At 44.4% G+C, this 22555-nt stretch overlaps 1 protein-coding gene across 1 annotated transcript; it reads left to right on the top strand.

Annotated features, from left to right (window-relative positions):
- The first annotated feature begins 3930 nt into the window (after nucleotides 1-3930).
- On the top strand, nucleotides 3931-22472 carry LOC139326718 (E3 ubiquitin-protein ligase ARK2C-like). The gene is given in 6 exon segments (XM_070956571.1): nucleotides 3931-3969; nucleotides 6546-6644; nucleotides 8834-8866; nucleotides 8868-8930; nucleotides 13111-13217; nucleotides 22355-22472. Coding segments are annotated over 6 exon segments (459 nt in total).
- The last annotated feature ends 83 nt before the right edge of the window (nucleotides 22473-22555 follow it).

The raw sequence follows: 22555 nt of genomic DNA on the forward strand, positions 1-22555 counted from the left end.
GAAAAGGGAGGGAGGGTGGTAAGGAAGGAAGAAAAAAGGAAGGAAGGAAAGAGAAGGGAGGGAGGGAGGGAAGGAGGAGAAAGATGGAAGGAAGGAAGGAAGGAAAGGGAGGGAAGGTGGGAAGGAAGGAGGAGGAAGAAAGAAAAAGGGAAGGAAAGAAGGAAAGGAGGGAGGGAAGAAGGGAAGGGAGGGAGGGAGGGAATGAGAAAGAAGGAAGGAAGGAAAAGGGAGGGAGGGAGGGGAGGAGAAGGAAGGAAGATAGGAAATAAGGAAAAGGGAGGGAAGGCGGGAAGGAAGGAAGGGAAAGGGAAAAGGATAGAAGGGAGGGAAGGAAGGAGTAAAGAAGGGAAGGGAGGGAGAGAAGGAGGAGAAAGAAGGAAAGAAGGGAGAGGGAGGGAGGGAAAGAAAGAAGGAAAAGGGAAGGAAGGAAGGAAGGAAGGAAGGAAGGAAGGAAGGAGTTATTTTTGTTTGTCCCTTCTATGCTCTTCGTATACTCTCTCCCCTTTCTCCACTTCCACTCTTAATTCTTTCAGCACCCCAAAAGTCCCTATAGGAGGAATCACTCCGAGACAGCTATATGGAAAGTGGGGTCATTCTCAAAATTTGGGGGGGGGGGGGCAAAGATCTGCAGAACTGCTTAAAAATCCATGAGGTCCCCTCAAGTCCAAACAGGTTGAAAATACCATCCTTTTCTGTATTATATACAGACATGCTATCGTGGGGTTTTGAAGTTGCTCTCCAGATCCTTTCCAATAGAAGCAAAATGGTGGCAGTTGGAAAAATAATAAGCTAAAAGGGAATATTTGCACAAGCCGGGACTTTATGTTAAAAAATGTGCTTCTTCCTCTGGAAAAAAAAAAAAAACCCATCTCTTTCGTCATCTGTTTATTTATCCCATTGCAATTAGCCTAAGGCAGTTTTTCTCAATCTTGGTAGCTTGAAGATGGGTGGACTTCAACTCCCAGAATCCCCCAGCCAGCAGCGCTGGCTGGGGGATTCTGGGAGTTGAAGTCCACCCATCTTCAAGCTTCCAAGATTGAGAAACAGTGGCCTAAGAGGCCTGCTTTTTGGTAGACATCTCTGTGTGTACTTGTGTTGTATAAACAAACACACACAGACAGATACACAATGCACCCAAAGGCTTGTTAAAAACCGATCGCGGTAAGCTTTTTCTTTCAAAGAAAATATTATCGTACTTCGAAACGTTGAAAGGTCGTGCATCAAACAAGGAAGAAAGTAATTAGAAGCAAAGGACAACCGATTCGTACATTTCATGCAATTTGTATAATAAATGGTCTACGAGGCCCGAACTTTTGGTACACCCCGCCTACGTATGAAATATTTTTGCTGCGTCCTAATGAATAATTCAGCTGAAGGTGAATTTGTGCCACGATCCCAGAGTTAATTTATCAGTCACTCAACAAAAACAACAACACCACTGAACAACAAAACAGATGCTTTAAGTGATCTGTTCTCAGTGTGGGTTTTTTAGAATCTTTTTTTTTTTTTTTGCCTACATGGAAGACCCATATTTGTTGTTGTTAGTTGCGAAGTTGTGTCCGACCCATCACAACCTCATGGACAATGTTCCTCCAGGCCTTCCTGTCCTCTACCATCCTCTGGAGTCCATTTAAGCTCACGCCGACTGCTTCAGTGACTCCATCCAGCCACCTCGTTCTCTGCCATCCCCTTCTTCTTTTTGCCCTCCATCATTCCCAGCATTAGGCTCTTCTCCAGTGAGTCCTTCCTTCTCATTAGGTGGCCAAATTATTTGAGTTTCCTCTTCAGGATCTGGCTTTCGAAAGAGCAGTCAGGGTTGATCTCCTCTAGGACTGACCAGTTTGATCGCTTTGCAGTCCAAGGGACTCGCAGGAGTCTTCTCCAGCACCATCATTCAAAGGCCTCCATTCTTTGGCGTTCAGCCTTCCTTATGGTCCAACTTTCACAGCCATCCATTGCAACTGAGAAAACCATCGCCTTGACTATACGCACTTTTGTTGGCAGGATGATGTCTCTGTTTTTTAGAATGCTGTCTAGATTTGTCATAGCTTTCCTTCCCAGGAGCAAGCCTCTTTTTTTTTTTTTTAAATTAGATTTATATGCCGCCCTTCTCCGGAGGCTCAGGGCGGCTTACAATGCGTTAAGCAATAGCCTTCATACTTTTGTATATTTTATACAAAGTCAGCTTATTGCCCCTACAAACTGGGTCCTCAATTTACCTACCTTAGAAAGGATGGAAGGCTGAGTCGACCTTGAGCCTGGGGAGATTCGAACTTGCAATAATTGCAGACAGCTAAATGTTAATAACAGGCTTTTAGTCTGTTGAGCTATCCAGGCTCCTTTTAATTTCTTGGCTGCAGTCCCCATCTGCGATGATCTTGGAGCCCAGGAAAATAAAATCTGTCACTACCTCCATTTCTTCCCCATCTATTTGCCAGGAATTGAGAGGGTCGGATGCCATGATCTTAGTTTTTTTAAAACGTTGAGTTTGAAGCCAACTTTTGCACTCTCCTTCTTCACCCGCATCAAGAGGCTCTTTAGTTCCTCTTCACTTTCTGCCATTAGATCAGTATTAAAGATCTGATAAAGAAGATAATGTCAGGATCGATCATCCAGATCTATACATATAAAGTTCAGACTAGCTACTTTATTGCTGAATGCCTATTTTACAGGAATCTTCCCAAAGGGGGCAGCTTTCATCTGGGAAAGACCAGATAAAGCTCAAAGGCATTCAGAGGGGGCCATTTCTGTTTCAGTAATTAATTCATCATAATCCCCCGTTTCAGCCCTTCTGCAGACAGGGACGATTGCTCTCCAACAGGTGTATTCTAGTTCAAAGTTTCCTAAAATGCGAGATATTATTCAATTGATATATATAATATAATAACAGAGTTGGAAGGGACCTTGGAGGTCTTCTAGTTCAACCCCCTGCTTAGGCAGGAAACCCTACACCACTTCAGACAAATGGTTATCCATCCTCTTCTTAAAAATTTCCAGTGTTGGAGAATTCACAACTTCTGGAGGCAAGTTGTTCCACTGATTAATTGTTCTGTCAGGAAATTTCTCCTTAGTTCTAGGTTGCTTCTCTCCTTGATTATTTTCCACCCATTGCTTCTTGTCCTGCCTTCAGGTGCTTTGGAGAATAGCTTGACTCCCTCTTCTTTATGGCAGTCCCTGAGATATAGGAACACTGCTATCATGTCTCCCCTAGTCCTTGTTTTCATTAAACTAGACATACCCAGTTCCTGCAACCGTGATATGCTGTCCATCTCATTCTAAGGCTCTTGTAAGTGACTCTGATCATCTTAAAATGAAGTAAAAATATAAATATAATAACAGCTATAAAATTAATTTAAAATTCCAAGAGCTAAATACAGACTGAAAAACAAAACAAAAACCCCACGGTATTCTTGGGGAGATACAGACAGAATCCAAGAGAGGGTTGAAAATTTTTAATCTTTGTGTCTTTATTAAAAAATAAATAAATTTCTTTGCATTGTTTTCATTGTTCATTGATGCTCGCTTTGGTGTTTGAAATTTTTTTTAGGATAGGTATGCCCATTAAGATTACCCTCAGGGAATTATAACAGCAAAACAAATTAGAAATGTCCCTAAAACTTCCTCCAACTTTGAATCTTTTGACTTCCTGTTCGACTTTGATATAGGATGATCACCATGTGGTGACTTTTCCCTGTTGTCCTCCAGGATCTATTAACAGCTAGGCCTTGGCAATGCAGGCAGGAAATGAATGTAGGTATTTTGACAAGGGAATATTGTCTAAAGGATGGGATGATTACGCTGTCCATTTTATTGAGTCCTGATTTTGATTTTTGTCCTAGGGATCTGAGTGTCGATGCCGGTCTCAGTCACAACCAGTTCCAGGTCAGGCCAGTTCCTCAACATTATCAGCATTATTTGGCTCCACAAAGAATGCATCATTTTCCCCAGAATACATCCTCAACACAGATGGTAAGTCAAGGGGGTAGGTTAGCAGAAGCAGTTTGATGTCAGCAGGGGTGAAATCCAAATTTTTTCCCTACCGCTTCTGTGGGCGTGGCTTGGTGAGTGTGGCAGGGGAAGGATACTGCAAAATCTCCATTCCCTCCCCACTCCTGGGGGAAGCATACTGCAAAATCTCCATTCCCACCCCACTCCAGGGGAAGGATACTGCAAAATATCCATTCCCACCCCACTCTGGGGCCAGTCAGAGGTGGTATTTGCCAGTTCTCCGAACTACTCAAAATTTCCGCTATCGGTTCTCCAGAACCTGTCAGAACCTTCTGGATTTCACCCCTGGATGTCAGGAATAATGTCCGCTGCACTAAAATCTTCAAAAGTCCATCGCTTGCAAGGGAAAAGATTGTATTCCAATGAAATGATTCCATTCTCGTGTTAAACTGTCTGAAAAATGATATCAATCCCAAAATATAATCCTGCTCTAATTCAGGTACTGGTCTAATTCATGACCTTATTCATTTTCGGTTTCAAATTTGACTCCAAATGGCTTAAAATGAATGCTTTCGGTCATTGCCGTATTTCTCAGAATTCCAGAAATGCGGAATTTGATAGTTCTCAGTCGTCCTCTGACATATAAGGAGCATCTCATTGGCAAACATCCCCTTAAGAGAGGGAATGTAGCAGAAACTGGTGCACAAGAATCCCAACGACCACCAGAGGGCAGTAAAGAGAAGTAAATCTCCTCTGTGCAAAGCACCATCTAGTGGTTCTTGAGAGGATTGCAGCGGAAAAGAAAGCACCTTCTCTCAAAATCTCAGTGCGACGTCTTTCTTTTCCTTGTTTGGTTTTTCCACCCCTTTTTTTTTTCACTCAGTATGATGGGATGAAAGAAATGTAGACCCTCTGATATCTGAACCATGACCAGGACTTCCACTAGAGAGCAGGAGCTGAGAGGTCCAGGCAGGGTTATGGTCCAGGAAGTCAAGGGGACCGCCAGGGGGCAACTGAAGCTCTGATTGTTATGTACCAAATAAGGAGTGAGCTATAGGCTTCGCTCAGGTCTGCCAAAATGGCGGGAAAATACTTAAAGCTCATTGGTCAAGCCGTCTGACAGCTCCCTATAAAAGGGCACGCTGCCAGACAAGCAGGTTGTTGGGTTGTACTAGTCTACTAATAAACAGCTGTGGTGGCTGAAAGAGCTGTGTCCGTCTCTTCCATCTTCTGATCGAACACTGATCTTGTTTTATATCTGTCTTGTTCACTTTTTGGATTACATCCCCAGATACCCTTCGCAGGAGCCCTGGGAAAGGGGCATCACCGTCTTCCTCAAAAAGGAACATTTCTATCAGGGAGAAAGAACAATTAGAGGAATTATTTGTCCTTGGACATAACGTGTGAATCCAGAGTTGGTTTTACCAATTCAGTTTTGACTGTTCGGTCTGAATGATTGACTAGGAGTCCTTCCTTCCTTCCTTCCTTCCTTCCTTCCTTCCTTCCTTCCTTCCTTCCTTCCTTCCTTCCTTCCTTCCTTCCTCCCTCCCTCCCTCCCTCCCTCCCTCTCACCCTTCTTCATCCCTCCCTCCTTCCCTCCCTCCCATCCTTCTTCCTCCCTCCTTCCCATCCTTCTTCCTCCCTCCCTCCTATCCTTCTTCCTCCCTCCCTCCCATCTTTCTTCCACCCTCCCTCCCTCCCTCCCTCTCTTCCTCCCTCCCTCTCATCCTTCTTCCTCCCTCCTTCCCATCCTTCTTCCTCCCTCCCTCCCTCCCATCCTTCTTCCTCCCTCCCTCCCATCTTTCTTCCTCCCTCCCTCCCTCCCATCCTTCTTCCTCCCTCCCTCCCTCTCTTCCTCCCTCCCTCCCTCCCTCCCATCCTTCACCCAAACCGATCCGAACCAGCTGAATATCACCTCTGCTTCCATCCCTTCCTCCCTCTCTCCTATCCTCCTTCCTCCCCCCCTTCCTCCCTCCCTCTCATCCTTCTTCTTCTTTCCTTCCCTCTGTCCCTCGTTCCCTCCCATTCCTCCCTCTCTTCTGTCCTTCTTCCTCCCCCTCCCTTCCTTCCTCCGCCCCTCGCTCCCTCGCTCCCTCCCTTCCATCCTTCTTGTTCCTTCCTTCCTTCCTTGCTCCATCGCTCGCTCCCTCCCTTCCATACCTTCCTCCCTCTCTCCTATCCTCCTTCCTCCCCCTTCCATCCTTCCTTCCTTCCTTTTCAAGGGAGGGATATTCTTTTCAACTACACTTCATCTACACTAGATCTATCCCATTTCCCAGACTTTAAAAAGACTTGGAAAAAAAAAAGGAAACTTTAAAAAAAGTTAGACTTTAAAAAAAGAAAGAAGTTATAAAGTTGCACCACACATTTTGAGCTTTTCCTGCATCAGAATGAGGAATGAGAAGAAACGGCACTCATTTTTGCCAGTGTGGTTAGAAATGGTTTCAGAGTTAGCCAAATTGGGTGAGGCCCTGGAGTTTGGGCAGCTCCTCAAAGTGTTTAGCGAACGACCCTTTTCAGGGACTATCTGATGTTCCCTGAAGCCGGAGGAGAAGAAAGCCAACCCCTCAAAGTTGCTTCTCTTCATCACTTCACAGGTTGTCCACGAAATCAGAAATTACCCCCAGTTTCAGCTGCTTGCTCTTCAGGGACTGAATACAAATCGGCACGCATCTGCCGTGCGAGAAAGTCATGAGGTGAGTCCCAAAAAGGCATTTTTTTTTTTGTTGCATCTCTTGGGGTGACTGCCCCTTAATCACATGTTTTAGTGCAAGGGGCGTTCAAACGTGACCACTTTAAGACTTGTGGGCTTCAACTCCCAGAATTCCCCAGCCAGAATTCCGGGAGGTTAAAGTCCACAAGTCTTAAAGTTGGCCGAATACCCCTCATCTAGATACACCACAGTGGTGGGTTCCTCCTGGTTCGGTCCGGTTCGGCCGAGCCGGTAGCGGTGACGATATGATGTCACCGAACCAGTTCTCCCCCCCCCCGCCCTCCCATCCCCCACCCCATTTGTTATTCCTTACCTTTTATTTGGTCCCACCCCCAATCTATTGCTGCCTCCTGAGTCCCAGCTGATGACTAGAGGGAAAAAAACTGTTTAAAACTCTTGCCGCAGGGCTTCAAAGGCCCGCCCTACAGCTGATCAGTGTTAAAAGCAAACAAATGAGTCAGGTCGTAAGTGCGAGGACTGGTTGTAAGTGCGAGGACCTTCCAGAAATGACTCTGACCAGCTAGCCCACGCCCACCTAGCCACATGACCTCCAAGCCACATCCACAAAATAAGCCACGCCCACAGAACCGGTAGTAAAAAAAATTTAGAACCCATCCCTGATACACCACTTCAAACATGGCCTCTTCTCAACGGGTTTGACTACAGCTCCCAGAATTCCAAGCTATTGGTTTGCTCGTTGGATTCCTGAAGACCCAGGCTAGAGAAGGAAACCAAAATAACATTGCTTTTGGGGGGGGGGGAGTCAAGAGGTCTGCATGAAATGATGAGATTTCTGATGACGGGCATATTCTTTCCCCTTAATGGGCTTTGGATGAAAAAGAATTTTTTTGGGGTGGGGCCATGGGGGATAGGGGTGTCAGATGGAAAAGTCACAGAAATAACTGGCTAAACAAGACTATTGTAGACAGAAACTCTGTTCTGATCTAGGCTTCCCAAAAGCACGAAGCCGACTCCCTCGCCCCGATAAAACCCCTTTTATTTAGTTTAAAGGAAATTCCTCTCCAGCAAAGTCCCAGCCAACAGTCTTTCCAGAGATTTCACAACTACAGAGTTTTATCAGGCTTAGAGAGCTGCCAGGCCAGGGGTGAAATGCTCCCGGTTCGGACCGGATCACCCGATCGGTAGCGATGGAGGCGGGTGGTTTGGAGAACCGGTAGCAAAAATCCCTGCCCCCCGCCCCCCATGCCCAGCTGAGCCGCACGATCATCAGAGGCTTGTTTTTTTTGTTTTTTTTACTTTTAAAAGCATTTTTTCTACAACCTCTTCCGATGAAAAAATGCTTTTAAAAGTTAAAAAAAAAAAGCCTCTGACAATCGTGCGGCTCAGCTGGGATCATCAGAGGCTTTTCAAAGCATTTTTTTCTGCAACCTCTTGGCCGAAGAGGTGGTAAAAAAAAATGCTTTGAAAAAGTCTCTGGCAACTCCCAGCTGAGTTCCCTGATCGGCAGAGAGGTATTTTAAAAGAGCCTCTCTGATGATCCCAGCTGAGTTCCTGATCGCAGAGAGGCTTTTCAAAGCATTAGAAAAAATGCTTTGAAAAGTTTTTTTTTTTTAAAAAAGTTCACCACGCCCACCCAGTCACATTACCCCCCCCCCCACCCAAGCCATGCCCACAGAACCGGTAGTAACAGATTTTACATTTCAACCCCTGTGCCAGGCTGATATCTTCCAAACGCCAAGCTGGAGCAGACAATACTTGGCAAGAAGTCACGAACAGATCTTCACTCTACTGAATTGAACTAATTGTCTCCTGCAAACTCCCCTCCCCTTTCGCTCCTCTTTATTCCCTATGGGGAGGGCCATTCACCGTTCCACCTGTGGCTTTACTCCTGAGTCGACCCTTGTTTCTTAGCTGTTTCCTTCTCCTGAGAGCTCTGCGTATGCACGCACTGGGAACAGGCTCCAGCTGTTTTTCTGCCCCACTGATGTCTGACTCCGAAGGCAGCTGAAAACTCCGAAGGCAGCTGATGCCCTGGCCCCCTCTCTGCCTCCAACGCAGAGCCCACATCAGAGCCTTCCCCAGACTCCAGGACTGGCCCATGTTCCTTCCCTAACCTCCTCATTGTCTGAGTCTGCCGCCAGATCCGCTGGCCACTGACGTGCCACAAACAAACTCTTTGACACTCTTTCATTTCTATCGTTTTTGATCCAGGAGTTGTTGCAACTAGAAGACAGGTTGGGAAGTGGTGAGTAGAGGAGCTGTGCAAAACACCATCGAACGGTTCACTTTCCCACACAAATACAAGAAGGTAAGCATTGAAAGAGAGTCCGATGTGACGTCCCAAACAGAGATCGGCCAGCAACTTTATAAATGTAACTTTAAAACTCGCCATGTTTTGTTTTTTCACTTGATTCGGTCCAAAGTCATCAACTTTCCATTGTTCTTTAAATTTAAATAGTGTTTGCATTCATTGTCCTCTTAATGATTCCCTTAATGTTTCCCTTCCTTCACATCTTTGCATGTAGGCATATTTCCCAGGGAGATATAGGGTCTCTGCAGTGGGGTTCAGACCGGTTCGAGTGAACTGGTAGTTCCGACCAGTGGCTGGGCCTTCCCACCTGCCCTGGCGGTATCATGTCCTATATAATTGCTGGTTTTTTGATGTCGTGTGCATGCATGGAAGGCGTGCACGCTCATTTTCAGTTCTGGGAGAACCGGTTGTTAAAGTATGTGACGCCCACCTCTGGGGTTCTGCTACAATGACTTTACTTTATTATTAAACTTAAGTAGCAATAGCACTTATATACCGCTTCAAAGGGCTTTACCGCCCACTCTAAGTGGTTAACAGTGTCAGCATATTGGCCCCAACAATTTTGGTCCTCATTTTACTGACCTCGGAAGGATGGAAGGCTGAGTCAACCTTGAGCTGGTCAGGATCGAACTCCAGATTGTGGGTAGAGTTCGCCTGCAATACTGCATTCTAACCACTGTGCCACCCAGACAACTAATAGCAACAGCGCTTAGATTTATATACAGCTTCAAAGTGCTTTACAGCCCTCGCTAAGTAGTTTACAGAGTTGACCTAGGGCCCCCAACAATCTGGGTCCTCATTTTACTGTCCTCGGAAAGATAGAAGGCTGAGTCAACCTTGAGTCAGTCAGGATCGAACTCCTGGCAGTGAGCAGAGTTAGCCTGCAATATAGCATTTTAATCTATGAATCACCACAGACAGTGGTGAGATTTAAATAATTTAACAACCGGTTCTCTGCCCTAATCACCAGCTGGGTAGGCGTGGCTCGGTGATCATGTGACTGTGTGGGCATGGCCAACTCAACATCACTCACGTCAATGGGCACTTCACATTAGCTGTTACAATGTAATAAGGGTTAACCAGAGAGGCAGTTTCTGTAAGCAGGGCAATAAAGATTAGGCTAGAAACACCACCAGAATGTTTCTTTCCTTACATGATTAGCCATGTAAAGTGGAAAAAAACAAAAGGAGATTTCTTCCAACAACCAGTTCTCTGAACTGCTTAAAAGTTAACAACCGGTTCTCTCGAATAGGTGCGAACTGGCTGAATCCCACCACTGACCACAGGGCTTAAGTACATGAAATCATTTAGATATTGTACAACAGAAATTTCAAATATATTGCAGGTAGTCCTTCACTTACAACCACAGTTGAGCCCCAAGTTTCCATCGCTAAGCGAGACAATTGTTAAGTGAGTTTTGCCCCATTTTGTGACCTTTCTTGCCCCCGTTGTTAAGTGAATCCCTGCAGTTGTTAAGTTAGTAACACGGTTGTTAAGTGAATCTGGCTTCCCCATTGACTTTGCTCATCCGGAGGTCGCAAAAGGGGATCACACGACCCCACGACATTGCAACCGTCATAAATATCAGTCAGTTGCCAAGCATTCAAATTTTGATCACCTGATCCTGGGCATGCTGGAACGGTCGTACGTGTGGAAAATGGTCATAAGTCACTCTTTTCAGTGCGGTTGTAATTTCAAATGGTCACCGAAAAAAATGGTTAGTAAATCAAGGCCTATCTGTACCTATACAATGTTCATTTTTCTTTGATAACGAATAAATGTGGGACATAGATTAATTCTATTTATCCATTATTCATAAAGCTATACTTAAATGGTTAGAAAATTAGCTTCAGCGAAACCCAATTTTTTTTCCCCCTTCACCTTTTCCATTAGGATTATTTGCAAACATTGCTGAATCCAGACTGATATCGAAAGATTAATTGCTGACTTCCAAACGCTGGTTGTAAGTTGTTTAGGAAAGAGTAGCAAAAAAGTAATCTGTTTTTTGAATACGGCAGTTTTTCATTTGCTCCTTCAAAACCAGATAACAAGTGTTATCTAAGGGCTAGTGTAACTTCTTGCTTCATTATTTTCCCTGCTTCAATTAAAATGTCTTTCTCTAAAATTTTTGCATTTTCACCCAAAAACACCTTGTCGGTAAATATGTTCCAAATGGGCTACATGCTTGCCAATACTTTGAGTCTGTTATTAATACACCGTGCTCCTACATAAATTCACTTTAATGAACTTTCCCTTATTTTAATTGATATTGATTTGGGCACCGTTTCTCTCCCCCTGCAGAAGTCCCAAAATTATTAATTTTTTAAAATTTATTTATTTGTCAAGCATACTATACATAAGATAACAGGTAAAAAGTATAAACATAATTTGAATACATGAAAAGTGTAAGCTATATTTGTTTTCCAAGCCATTTTAAAATCCTCTAGACTAGAGCAAGCTTTCTCAACCTTGGCCACGTTATAAGATACGTGGACTTCAGTTGCCAGCATGGGGCAATGACATCTTAACAGTCTCAAAACTGAGGAAAAAACTGCTTGAGGGGAACTATAGACATATCGAGAAAAAATCTTGTAGGCCTCAGGATTGAATTGGGGTTTTCTCCATAGGACATTGGCTAGTAGATTCCCCCCCCCCCCCCGGGATGTACTTCAGCTTGAATTTAAACCGTTTGAAGTACTGTGCCCCCAGCTTTGGCTATGCCAAAGCTATGGCTTTGGGGCATATAAAAAGGAGCAGAACTTCAGTGATATGGCCAGCTGCCATCTTGATTTGGTTGATCTCCCCAATGGGAAGATCATTTATATATTATTAATACAATTGAAGGGCCTAAACAATTTTTTCTCTTTCTTCTTCTTTCTTTCTTCTTTCTTTCTTTCTTTCTTTCTTTCTTTTCTTTCTTTCTTCTTTCTTCTTCTTCCTTCCCTCCCCTCTTCCCTTCCATCCTTCCCTCCCTCCCTTCTTCCTTCCTCCCTTCTTCCTTCCCTCCCTCCCTCTTGTTCTCTCTCTCTCTCTCTCTCTTTTTCTTTCCTTCCTTCCTTTCTCTCTCCCTCCATTCCTTCTCCATCTCCCCCTCTCCTTCTTTCCCCTCCCTCCCTCCCTCTTGTTTTCTTTCTCTCTCTCTCTTTCTTTTTCTTTCCTTCCTTCCTTTCTCTCTCCCTCCCTTCCTTCTCCATCTCCCCCCTCTCCTTCTTTCCTCCCTCCCTCCCTCCTTCGCTACCCCCTTCCTTCCTTCCTTCCTTCCTTCCTTCCTTCCTTCCTTCCTTCCTTCCTTCCTTCCTTCCTTCCTTCCTTCCTTCCCTCCTTCCTTCCCCTCTCTCCTACCTTCCTTCCTTTCTCTCTCCCTCCCTCCCCCTCCCTCCCTCCTTCACTCCTTCCCTTCCTTTTCTAGCTGTCACTTCCTCCCCCCTCCCTTATCCATCCATCCATCCTACCATCCATCTGTCTGCCGTGCCTGTCAATCCATTCCACACTGGGTTCCCTTGAATTCTAAGGGGAGAGAAAAATTGTCTTTTTGTTCCAATAGCGGGTTTCAAAAATTTTTACTACCAGTTCTGTGGGTGTGGCTTGGTGGGTGTGGCAGGGGAAGGTTACTGCAAAATCCCCATTCCCTCCTGATCAGCTGGGACTCGGGAGGCAGAGAATAGATGGGGGTGGGGCCAGTCAGAATTTTTACTACCGGTTCTCCGAACTACTCAAAATTTCCGCTACTGGTTCTCCAGAATTGGTCAGAACCCGCTGAAACCCACTTCTGATTTGTTCCTTCTGATGATATCTGCAAAACTGGGCTATTTAGGAAGTCGGGGAAAGCTAACAGCTTGCTCAGACCAGAAGGGAATTAAAAAAAAAAAAAACCTTCTTAAGATTTCAATGTCTTTTAAAAGTGCAGCCTTCCAGAGACTCAGCGGACATCTTTAGCAGGGAATCTGTGAAAGTGTGCACTGAGAATGCTTCTTGCTGGGGGGAGGCAAGGTGCATCCGTTATCCACCCTTCCCCTACGAAATGGTTGAATTGCAAATTAGAACTCTCCGTGGAAATTCTTCTCCAACCACCTAATACACCGGGACCATAATTGTGAACCTCTCCACCTTGCTACTCTTCATTTGTTGAGTAGCATTTGTTGTGACACTGGTGTCTTTTGTGTGACTTTGCCGACAGCGATGGCCGCAGGAAGACAAAACAGAAAAGGAAGAAGGAGAAGAGTCAGATACGGATGAGAAATGCACAATCTGTCTCTCCATGCTTGAAGACGGCGAGGATGTGAGGTATCATTTATTCTGACAGGAACTCTGGACATGGCGAGTCTTTTATTTTGTTGTCCTCTGATTGGGCGTCGAGTCCTTAATTCTTGCTTTACAGGTTCATAGTTTCTCTTAGTCGCCCTTCATTCAGATATTCACTCCCTCAGGCCAGTGGTGAAATGTAAAATTTGTTACTACCGGTTCTGTGGGCGTGGCTTGGTGAGGGGTAATGTGACTGGGTGGGTGTGGCCATTTTTTTTTACTTTTAAAAGCATTTTTTCTACAACCTCTTGAGGTTGTAAAAAAAAATGCTTTTAAAAGGCTCTGACGATCCCAGTTGAGTTGCCTGATCGTCAGAGGCTTTTTTTCTTTTAAAAGCATTTTTTCTACAACCTCTTCAGTCGAAGAGGTTGTAAAAAATGCATTTAAAAGAAAAAAAAAGCCTCTGACGATCAGGCAAAACAGCTGGGATCATCAGAGCCTTTTAAAAGCAATTTTTTACAAACTCTTCAAAGAGGTTGTAGAAAAAATGCTTTTAAAAAGCTCTGACGATCCCAGCTGAACCGTGCGATTATCAGAGGCTTTTTTTTTTAAACTTTTAAAAGCATTTTTATGGCCGAAAAAATGCTTTTAAAAATAATTTAAAAAAGCCTCTGATGATCAGGCAACTCAACTGGGCATGGAGGTGGGGGGGGGAGGCAGGGATTTTGCTACCGGTTCTTCGAACCACCCACCACCATGGCTACCGGATTGGGTGATCCGGTCTGAACCGGGAGCATTTCACCTGTGCCTCAGATTGATATTTGTGACTGGAGCTGTTGGCAAGGTTGTATATAGCTTGACACAGAGGGTCTACGATACGTTGCCATGGCCGACTCACCGCAGCCCAACTCACCCGCGGGACACTAATTACACTAATATGGAAGAAATAGTTGAATAGAATCATTAAAGGACACCAATTTTTTTTAAAAAAAAATTAATAATTCAATTGAATTGTTGAATTGTCCCATAAAGAATTGTCCAGCGGCGAGTTGTCCCATTCTGGACAAGGAAGTCTAAAAGTTTTCTCCCTATTCTTGAACATAAAAGTTAAAATACAGAATTTGAATTCCTGTCCTGAACATAAAAATGCAGGCTTGATAAATTGGTAGGGGAGGAAGAGGAGGAGGAAAAGAGAGAAGGAGGACAGTGGTGAAATCCAATTTTTTTACTACCGGTTCTGTGGGCATGGCTTGGGTGGGCGTGGGTGTGGCTTGGTGGGTGTGGCTTGGTGGGCGTGGCAGGGGAAGGATACTGCAAAATCTCCATTCCCACCCCACTCTGGGGCCAGCCAGAGGTGGTATTTGCCGGTTCTCTGAACTACTCAAAATTTCCACTACCGGTTCTGCTGGATTTCACCTCTGGAAGGAGAAGGAGGAGGAGGAAGAGGAGGGAGAGGAGGGGGAGGAGGAGGAGATGAAGAAGAAGAAGAGAAGAAGAAGAAGAAGAAGAAGAAGAAGAAGAAGAAGAAGAAGAAGAAGAAGAAGAAGGAAAGGAAGGAAGGAAGAAAGAAAGAAAGAAAGAAGAAAGAAAGAAAGGAAAGAAAGAAAGAAAGAAAAAGAAAGAAAGAAAGAAAGAAAGAAAGAAAGAAAGAAAGAAAGAAAGAAAGAAAGAAAGAAAGAAAGAAAAAAAAAGAGAGAGAGTTCTTGGCTTATAACCATGATTGGAACCAGAATTTCCATTACTAACCAAGGCAGTTGTTAAATGAGCCGTGCCTTACTTTACAACCTTTTTTTGATTTAAACAAATCACTGCAATTGTTAAGTGAATCAAGTTGTCATTAAGCAAATTGGGCTTTCCCCCATTAATTGCAATTAGAATTCGTCACAAAATCCTTGGGCAATGGATGGAAACTCATCAAGGAGAGAAGCAACCTAGAATTTCCTGACAGTTAGAACAATTAATCAGTGGAACAACTTGCCTCCAGAAGTTGTGAATGCTCCAACACTGGAAGTTTTAAAGAAGAGGTTGGATAACCCTTTGTCTGACGTGATGTAGGGTTTCCTGCCTAAGCAGGGGGTTGGACTAGAGGACCTCCAAGGTCCCTTCCAACTCTATTATTCTATTCTATTCTATTCTATTCTATTCTATTCTATTCTATTCTATTCTATTCTATTCTATTCTACTCTACTCTACTCTACTCTACTCTACTCTACTCTACTCTACTCCTACTCTACTCTACTCTATTCTATTCTATTCTATTTCTATTCTATTCTATTCTATTCTATTCTATTCTATTCCAAGGAGTGCTTACAGTGGAGAAAAAGAAAAAATTCTCCTTAGTTCTAGCTTGGTTCTCTCTTTGATTAGCTTCCTTCCATTGCTTCTTGTCCTGCCTTCTGGTGCTCTAGAGATTAAATTAAATCAAATTTTTTAAAAATGATCTCGTCTGAATGTTTTCATTCAGGTACATTTCCCCGAGATAGAGTCACGTAGGTAGAACAATTCAGCATCTTCTTGAACAGCGTTTCTATCACTTTGGGGGTATCTGCTCATCTAAGATTCAAACACCCGAAGTTGCTATATTTCACGCACCTTCGTTTTATGAATATTTCTGGCTCTTGCAATCCCCGGTTACACTATCACCAGATATCAGGGTCAAAGTTAAGGCAAGTGATAGAAATTTCTCTCTGTCAAATTTGTTGCCAAGCCTTTATACAAATTCCTTTTTATTTCACTGTCTATACTTCTTCTTTTTAAAAAAAGATGAATGCATCCTAAGGGGGAAAAAAATGATAGCTGGATTAAAAACTGCCGTCTTTAATGATCCAGACATTCATCCGACTTGGTTTTTCTGCTTTTAAGAAACAAAACAAAACCCGCAAGTGATATTTTACCGCGAGATACTTTTCAACAGGGTGGATTTGATTTAAATCGAGTTGATTTAAATCACAATTTAAAACATGATTTAAATCACTAGTAAGAGGCTTGATTTAAATCTGTTAGGTTCAGCTTGTAGCTTACTCCTAACTTGTTGGCCAGGCAATATATCTGTTTCTTTAAGAAACAACTGAGCCACTTATCAGGGTTTGCTGAACCCTGTAATTAGGCTACAGTGCATAAATAAGCAGCGCAGAGAAGCGTTCTTTGTTCCTGATTGATCCTGTTCCTGTTGCTATCCTGCGTCTTTCTGCTGATTGGTGTTAGACTGAATTGTTATATGGTACTGTATACCGAGAGTTACTAAGTCTGTTTGCTTTGGTAAGGGGAAGATACGTACTGGACTAATATTACTGTTTATGACCTTGGACTGTTTTATTTACACCGAGACTGCTTATTATCTTGTATATAAAGTATTTTTCTCACATGAGCTGCACGTTTATCTCCTTCCCTGTGTGTTTCTGCTCTGCTCGTTGCACAAGCAACAAATACTTTTTACACACAACCTAACAAAATCAACTCGATTTAAATCATAATTTTTAAAGAGCAACTGTCATCTCTGCTACTCCTTTGACCCACTGTTGACTCACCGATAGTCCCAGTGTTGCAGAATATACAGCCTCCTGCTACATAACTAAGCTCCATTTCATGCTGCATAAACTAAATTATTATGTACCTTAAATAGAAAACTATCTTACGATAGATTTTTACCCCAAAAGTTTTTTATTAAGATAAATTTGATAAAAAAAAAATCCAATTTAATTCAAAAAAATCCAATTTAAATAAAAAAAATCTGATTTTTTTTAATTTTTTTTAAAAAGCATTGATTTTTATCCACCCTGCTTTTCAATAGTACTAATAGCTTGTTGAGAGCAACATGCTCTTAACACTGCAGCTTTATAAGTAACTAAGCAATGGCTTCTCCAGGCTGGGTTACATGCAATAAGATTGCACGCAGCTAAGATTCCAGTTACTTGGATACTGTCCTTGGTGTTTTTGGGGGGGGGGGAGGTGGGATTGTTGCACTTACAGTCTTAGGAACAGATTTCCAGGCCAGCCAATGTCTGGTTCCATTTTTAAATTAAAAATAATGGAAATTTGCTAGACCAGCTCCATAGTCAGTCAGAAGCAACGCTGTCTACAAAACTGGCCAAGAGATCTTTTTTATCTAGATCTGAATGTTTAATAGGATTGCTGCCCTTCGATCAAAACTCCGTTCTTTAAAGATTAGAAGTGTGGGAGAAAGAAAAAGAAAGTCTGGAGGTAGAGTTAAGAGAGGTATCAGCCTGGAGCAGCGGTGAAATGCTCCCGGTTCGGACCGGATCACCCGATCCAGTAGCGATGGTGGCAGGTGGTTCAGAGAACCGGTAGCAAAAATCCCTGCCCCCACCCCATGCCCAGCTGAACCACGCGATCATCAGAGGCTTTTTTTTTTTTATTTTTAAAAGCATTTTTTCTACAACCTCTTCGGCCGAAAAAAATGTTTTTAAAAGAAAAAAAAAAGCCTCTGACGATCAGGCAACTGAGCTGGGATCGTCAGAGGCTTTTCAACCCCTTTGGCTGAAGAGGTTGTAGAAAAAATGGTTTTTAAAAGTTAAAAAAAAAATTGGCCACGCTCACCCAGTCACATTACCTCCCCCCCCCCCCCCACCAACTCACGCCCACAGAATCGGGTAGTAACAAATTTTACATTTCACCACTGGCCTGGAGCAATAACATTGCCATAAGCCAAGGGTGTCAAACTCAAGGCCCACAAGCCGGATGCAGCCCTCGGAGTGCTTAGATCTGGCCCGCGGGGGTCGCCTTGGAAACTACAAAGGACTGGCCTGCGATGCCTCTGCCGGGGTTGTGTTTGACCGGGGCCAGAGTGGGGATGGCCAGGTGGGTGTGGCCAGCTCAATGTCACTCCTGTCAGGGGCGCCTGTGGGGGCCCGAGAGCTCCGCCAGTGGAAACAGGCTCCCGAGCTCTGTTTTTCAGCTTCCACAGCCTCCTGCAACCCCCTGCCAATGAAAACAGAGGTGGAAGGACTGGCCAGCAGTGCTTCTACCAGTGAAAACAGGCTCCCAAGCTCCGTTTTCACTGGCAGAGGGTTGCAGGAGGCCGTGGCAGCCTAAAACGGAGCTCAGGCACCCGTTTTCGCTGGCAGAGTGCTCGGGCCACCACAGGTGCCCCTGACACAAGTGAGGTCAAGCTGGCCATGCCCGCCCTGACCATGCCCAGCCTGGCCCCCCAAAGTCAAACACAACCCTGATGCAGCCCTCAATGAAATCGAGTTTGACACCCCCTGCCGTAAGCGGTCTACATCCAATCCCTCTTGAATTGCACTAACCCTTATCTAGCACCAATTTAAGTACCGACGGTTAGTTGAGTTGATTCTTGTAAATGGGTACCACCCCCCTCCCTTGCTCCACCCCCCCTCTAGCTCTGGAAGAGTCTTGGAGGGTGAAAAACCATCAATGGACACTAGGTCTGAATAGGTGGACTGGGACGGGGGAATATGTCGGCAATGGTTGTAGTGGCACGTGGGAGGCCATTGTTATTTTGAGGAGTTGAGTGACATATTTTGATTTCTCCTTCATTAAGAAGAGTCTAGAAGTTTAGAGTCTTCACGTAGCTTCGAAGATTTCCTCTCCACGAAACTCTCAGGCTGTCAGTGTTCTAGAAAACCCCCCAACTCCAAGTAAAAACTCTGAAGCAAGCATTTTTCAAAGTTCTATTTACTAGAATAGGTAAACTGGCACATCTGGGAAAACCCGAATCCGAGAGGTCCGGGTTTTCCCTCAGTAAATCAAAACCCCCAAAACCATCCCCTCAGTCCTCAGTCGATCACATGCTCCAATCAACATCCGTCCCATCTCGAGACGGCACTCCGACCACTCCTTCTCCAGATGCAGGATCGCCCTGACCTTGACTGACAGGAAGAATGCTATTATGTCTAAAGACAACCCCTCTACCAGGGGTAAAATCCTCCCGGTTCGGACCGGATCACCCGATCCGGTAGCAATGGCAGCGGGTGGTTTGGAGAACCGGTAGCAAAAATCTCTGCCCCCCCCCCCATGCCCAGCTGAGCTGCACGATCATCAGAGGCTTTTTTTTTTTTTTTAACTTTTAAAAGCATTTTTTCTTTGGCCGAAAAAATACTTTTAAAAGTAAAAAAAAAAAGCCTCTGATGATCGCGCGGCTCAGCTGGGATTGTCAGAGCCTTTTAAAAGCATTTTTTTCTACAACCTCTTCGGCTGAACAGTTTGTTTAAAGAAATGCTTTTAAAAGGCTCTGAGGATCCTAGCTGAGTTGCCTGATCGTCAGAGCTTTCGGTAGAAAAAAAATGCTTTTAAAAGGCTCTGACGATCAGGCAACTCAGTTGGGATCGTCAGAGCCTTTTAAAAGCATTTTTTTTACAACCTCTTCAGCTGAAGAGGTTTGTAGAAAAAAAAAATGCTTTTAAAAGCCTCTGGCGATCTCAGCTGAGTTGCCTGATTGTCAGAGGCTTTTTTTTTTTTCCTTTTAAAAGCAAAAAAAAAAAAAAAAAAGCTTTTCGGCTGAAGAGGTTGTAGAAAAAATGCTTTAAAAAAAAAAGTTGGCCACGCCCACCCAGTCACATTACCTCCACACCAAGCCACACTCACGGAACCAGTATTAACAGATTTTACATTTCACCACTGCCCTCTACTAAATCTCCCCTCCTACTTTACCACACAGGAGAAGGTGGCAGCATGGAAGCTTCCGGCCTAATATGGCTTCCAAAGCTGACACAGGCTTTTGGATGCCCATCCCAAATTCCTCTGCCAGCCAGTCTTGCAGTCCCATGACCATAGCAAGACCATGAAGTCATAGTGCCAAGTTTTTATCAAAACTTCAGACTGTTGTTTATTAGTGGGATTGTATGCATGAAACCTAGCCCTGGTTACTATGGAAATGCGGTCATTATTGTCCTGGCAGCCTGCAAGAGATTTGGATATCCCCTTGCTAAATAGGGGATGTTTTTTTTATGCTACGGTTTGTAGCTAGAAATAAAGATTAAAATCCTTTTATTTACTGGAGTATTTATTGGCTTTGGATCGAAACGAACCAACTGCATGGACACCTGATCACTGCCTTGACACATGGCAAACAACAGTATCTCAGTCTGTTTACACAGTAGATCTTATTTTGGAGTCAGGGAGGGGGGAGGTCTTTGGTTCCTTCTAAGATTGGTTTGGTTCATTACCCAACTGGGTCAAATTAGAAGGAAGGAAGGGGAAGGGGAAGGGGAAGGGGAAGGGGAAGGAAAGGAAAGGAAAGGAAAGGAAAGGAAAAGAGATGAAGGGAAGGGAAGGGAAGGAAGGGAAGGGAAGGGAAGGAAAGGAAAGGAAAGGAAAGGAAAGGAAAGGAAAGGAAAGGAAAGGAAAGGAAAGGAAAGGAAAGGAAAGGAAAGGAAAGGAAAGGACAGGACAGGACAGGACAGGACAGGAAAGGAAAGGAAAGGAAAAGAAAGGAAGGAAAGGAATGGAAAGGAAAGGAAAGGAAAGGAAAGGAAAGGAAAGGAAAGGAAAGGAAAGGACAGGACAGGACAGGACAGGACAGGAAAGGAAAGGAAAGGAAAGGAAAGGAAAGGAAAGGAAAGGAAAGGACAGGACAGGAATGGAAAGGAAAGGAAAGGAAAGGAAAGGAAAGGAAAGGAAAGGAAAGGAAAGGAAAGGAAAGGAAAGGAAAGGAAAGGAAAGGAAAGAAGGAAAGGAAAGGAAAGGAAAGGAAAGGAAAGGAAAGGAAAGGAAAGGAAAGGAAAGGAAAGAAGGAAAGGAGAGAGAGAAGAGAGAGAGGGAGGTGTTGTGGCCCGTCAGCTACCAGCCCCTCCAGCATCCGAATCAGATGAGGAGGCGGTGTGGGAGTTAGGGTCAGCATCAAGGCAACCTGAGAGCTCTGAGGGGAAAAGAGAGAATGGAGCTGGCAGAGAGAGAGACAGAGGCAGAGCCTGGGCTGTCTGTCAGCCCTCAGATAGAGAGTCAAACAGCCTCCAGATCTGGAGGTGGCTGATGAGGAAGAGGAGGAACAGCTGGGTCCAGTGCCTGACGCACAGATGCACAGAAGGCAGAGGAGAGGAGAGCAGTGGAAATCTATGGGCCGATCCTTGGGATGGAAGAGCCACCTCTGCTAGCAAAGCCCCACCCTAGCTCTGGGGAATAAAAGGCAGGGGGTGGAGATGAATAGATGTGGCAGAAAACTATTCATTTTCTGGCCAGATGGCCTGGTTAGCCTGCGTTGAGAGAAAAACTTTTTGCTGGGGCTGCTGGCCCTCCTAATTAAAGGAATCTTTGAGTTTACTTCAGAAGGTTTTGTCGGGTTTGGGAAGCCTGGTCAGAACAGGAGGGACGGAGGAAGGAAGGACTGAAAGATGCTGAACTCAGGAATTAATGTAGGAAGGAAGGAAGGAAGGAAGGAAGGAAGGAAGGAAGGAAGGAAGGAAGGAAGGAAGGAAGGAAGGAAATGAAAGGGAAAGGGAAAGGGAAAGGGAAAGGGAAAGGGAAAGGGAAGGAAGGAAGGAAGGAAAGAAATGAAAGAGAAAGAAAGAGAAAGAGAAAGGGAAAGGGAAAGGGAAGGAAGGAAGGAAGGAAAGAAATGAAAGAGAAAGAAAGGGAAAGGGAAGGAAGGAAGGAAGGAAATGAAAGAGAAAGAAAGAGAAAGGGAAAGAGAAAGGGAAGGAAGGAAAGGAAGGAAGGAAAGAAATGAAAGAGAAAGGGAAAGGGAAGGAAGGAAGGAAGGAAGGAAGGAAGGAAGGAAGGAAAGAAATGAAAGAGAAAGAAAGAGAAAGGGAAAGAGAAAGAGAAAGGGAAGGAAGGAAGGAAGGAAAGAAATGAAAGAGAAAGGGAAAGGGAAAGAAGGAAGGAAGGGTGGAAAGAAATGAAAGAGAAAGGGAAAGGGAAAGAAGGAAGGAAGGAAGAAAAGAAATGAAAGAGAAAGGGAAAGGGAAAGGGAAAGGAAAGGAAGGAAGGAAGGAAGGAAGGAAGGAAGGAAGGAAGGAAGGAAGGAAGGAAGGAAGGAAGGAAGGAAAAGAAGGTTATTACCTAATTAGGTTATTACCTAACAAAAGACCTGCAAGTAAACAACCAAGTTCAGAGAGCACCGAAGGCCCCTCATTTCAACCGTGGGCTGCAAACAGTCTCCTTTTATAGATCTTACGTTAATGTTCGGCCATTGCATCCGATGAAGACCAAATCTGGCTTCCCTGCGGAATAACGAAGATTTTTCTTCTTCTGTCTTCCAGGCGATTGCCGTGTATGCATCTCTTTCACCAAGTCTGTGTCGACCAGTGGCTGGCAACCAGTAAGAAATGCCCCATCTGCCGAGTGGACATTGAAACACAACTCGGATCGGACAGCTGAAATGAACCGCCATGCGGGGTGTGTGTGGGGGGGCGGCGGGTGGAGCTGCCCCCCCCGCTCTCTTTTCGTGGTCCTTACGGGAC

This window comes from Pituophis catenifer, unplaced genomic scaffold (assembly GCF_029215685.1).
Source record: "Pituophis catenifer annectens isolate HBS135680 unplaced genomic scaffold, rPitCat1.0.hap2 SCAF_95, whole genome shotgun sequence".
Lineage (NCBI taxonomy): Eukaryota > Metazoa > Chordata > Lepidosauria > Squamata > Colubridae > Pituophis > Pituophis catenifer.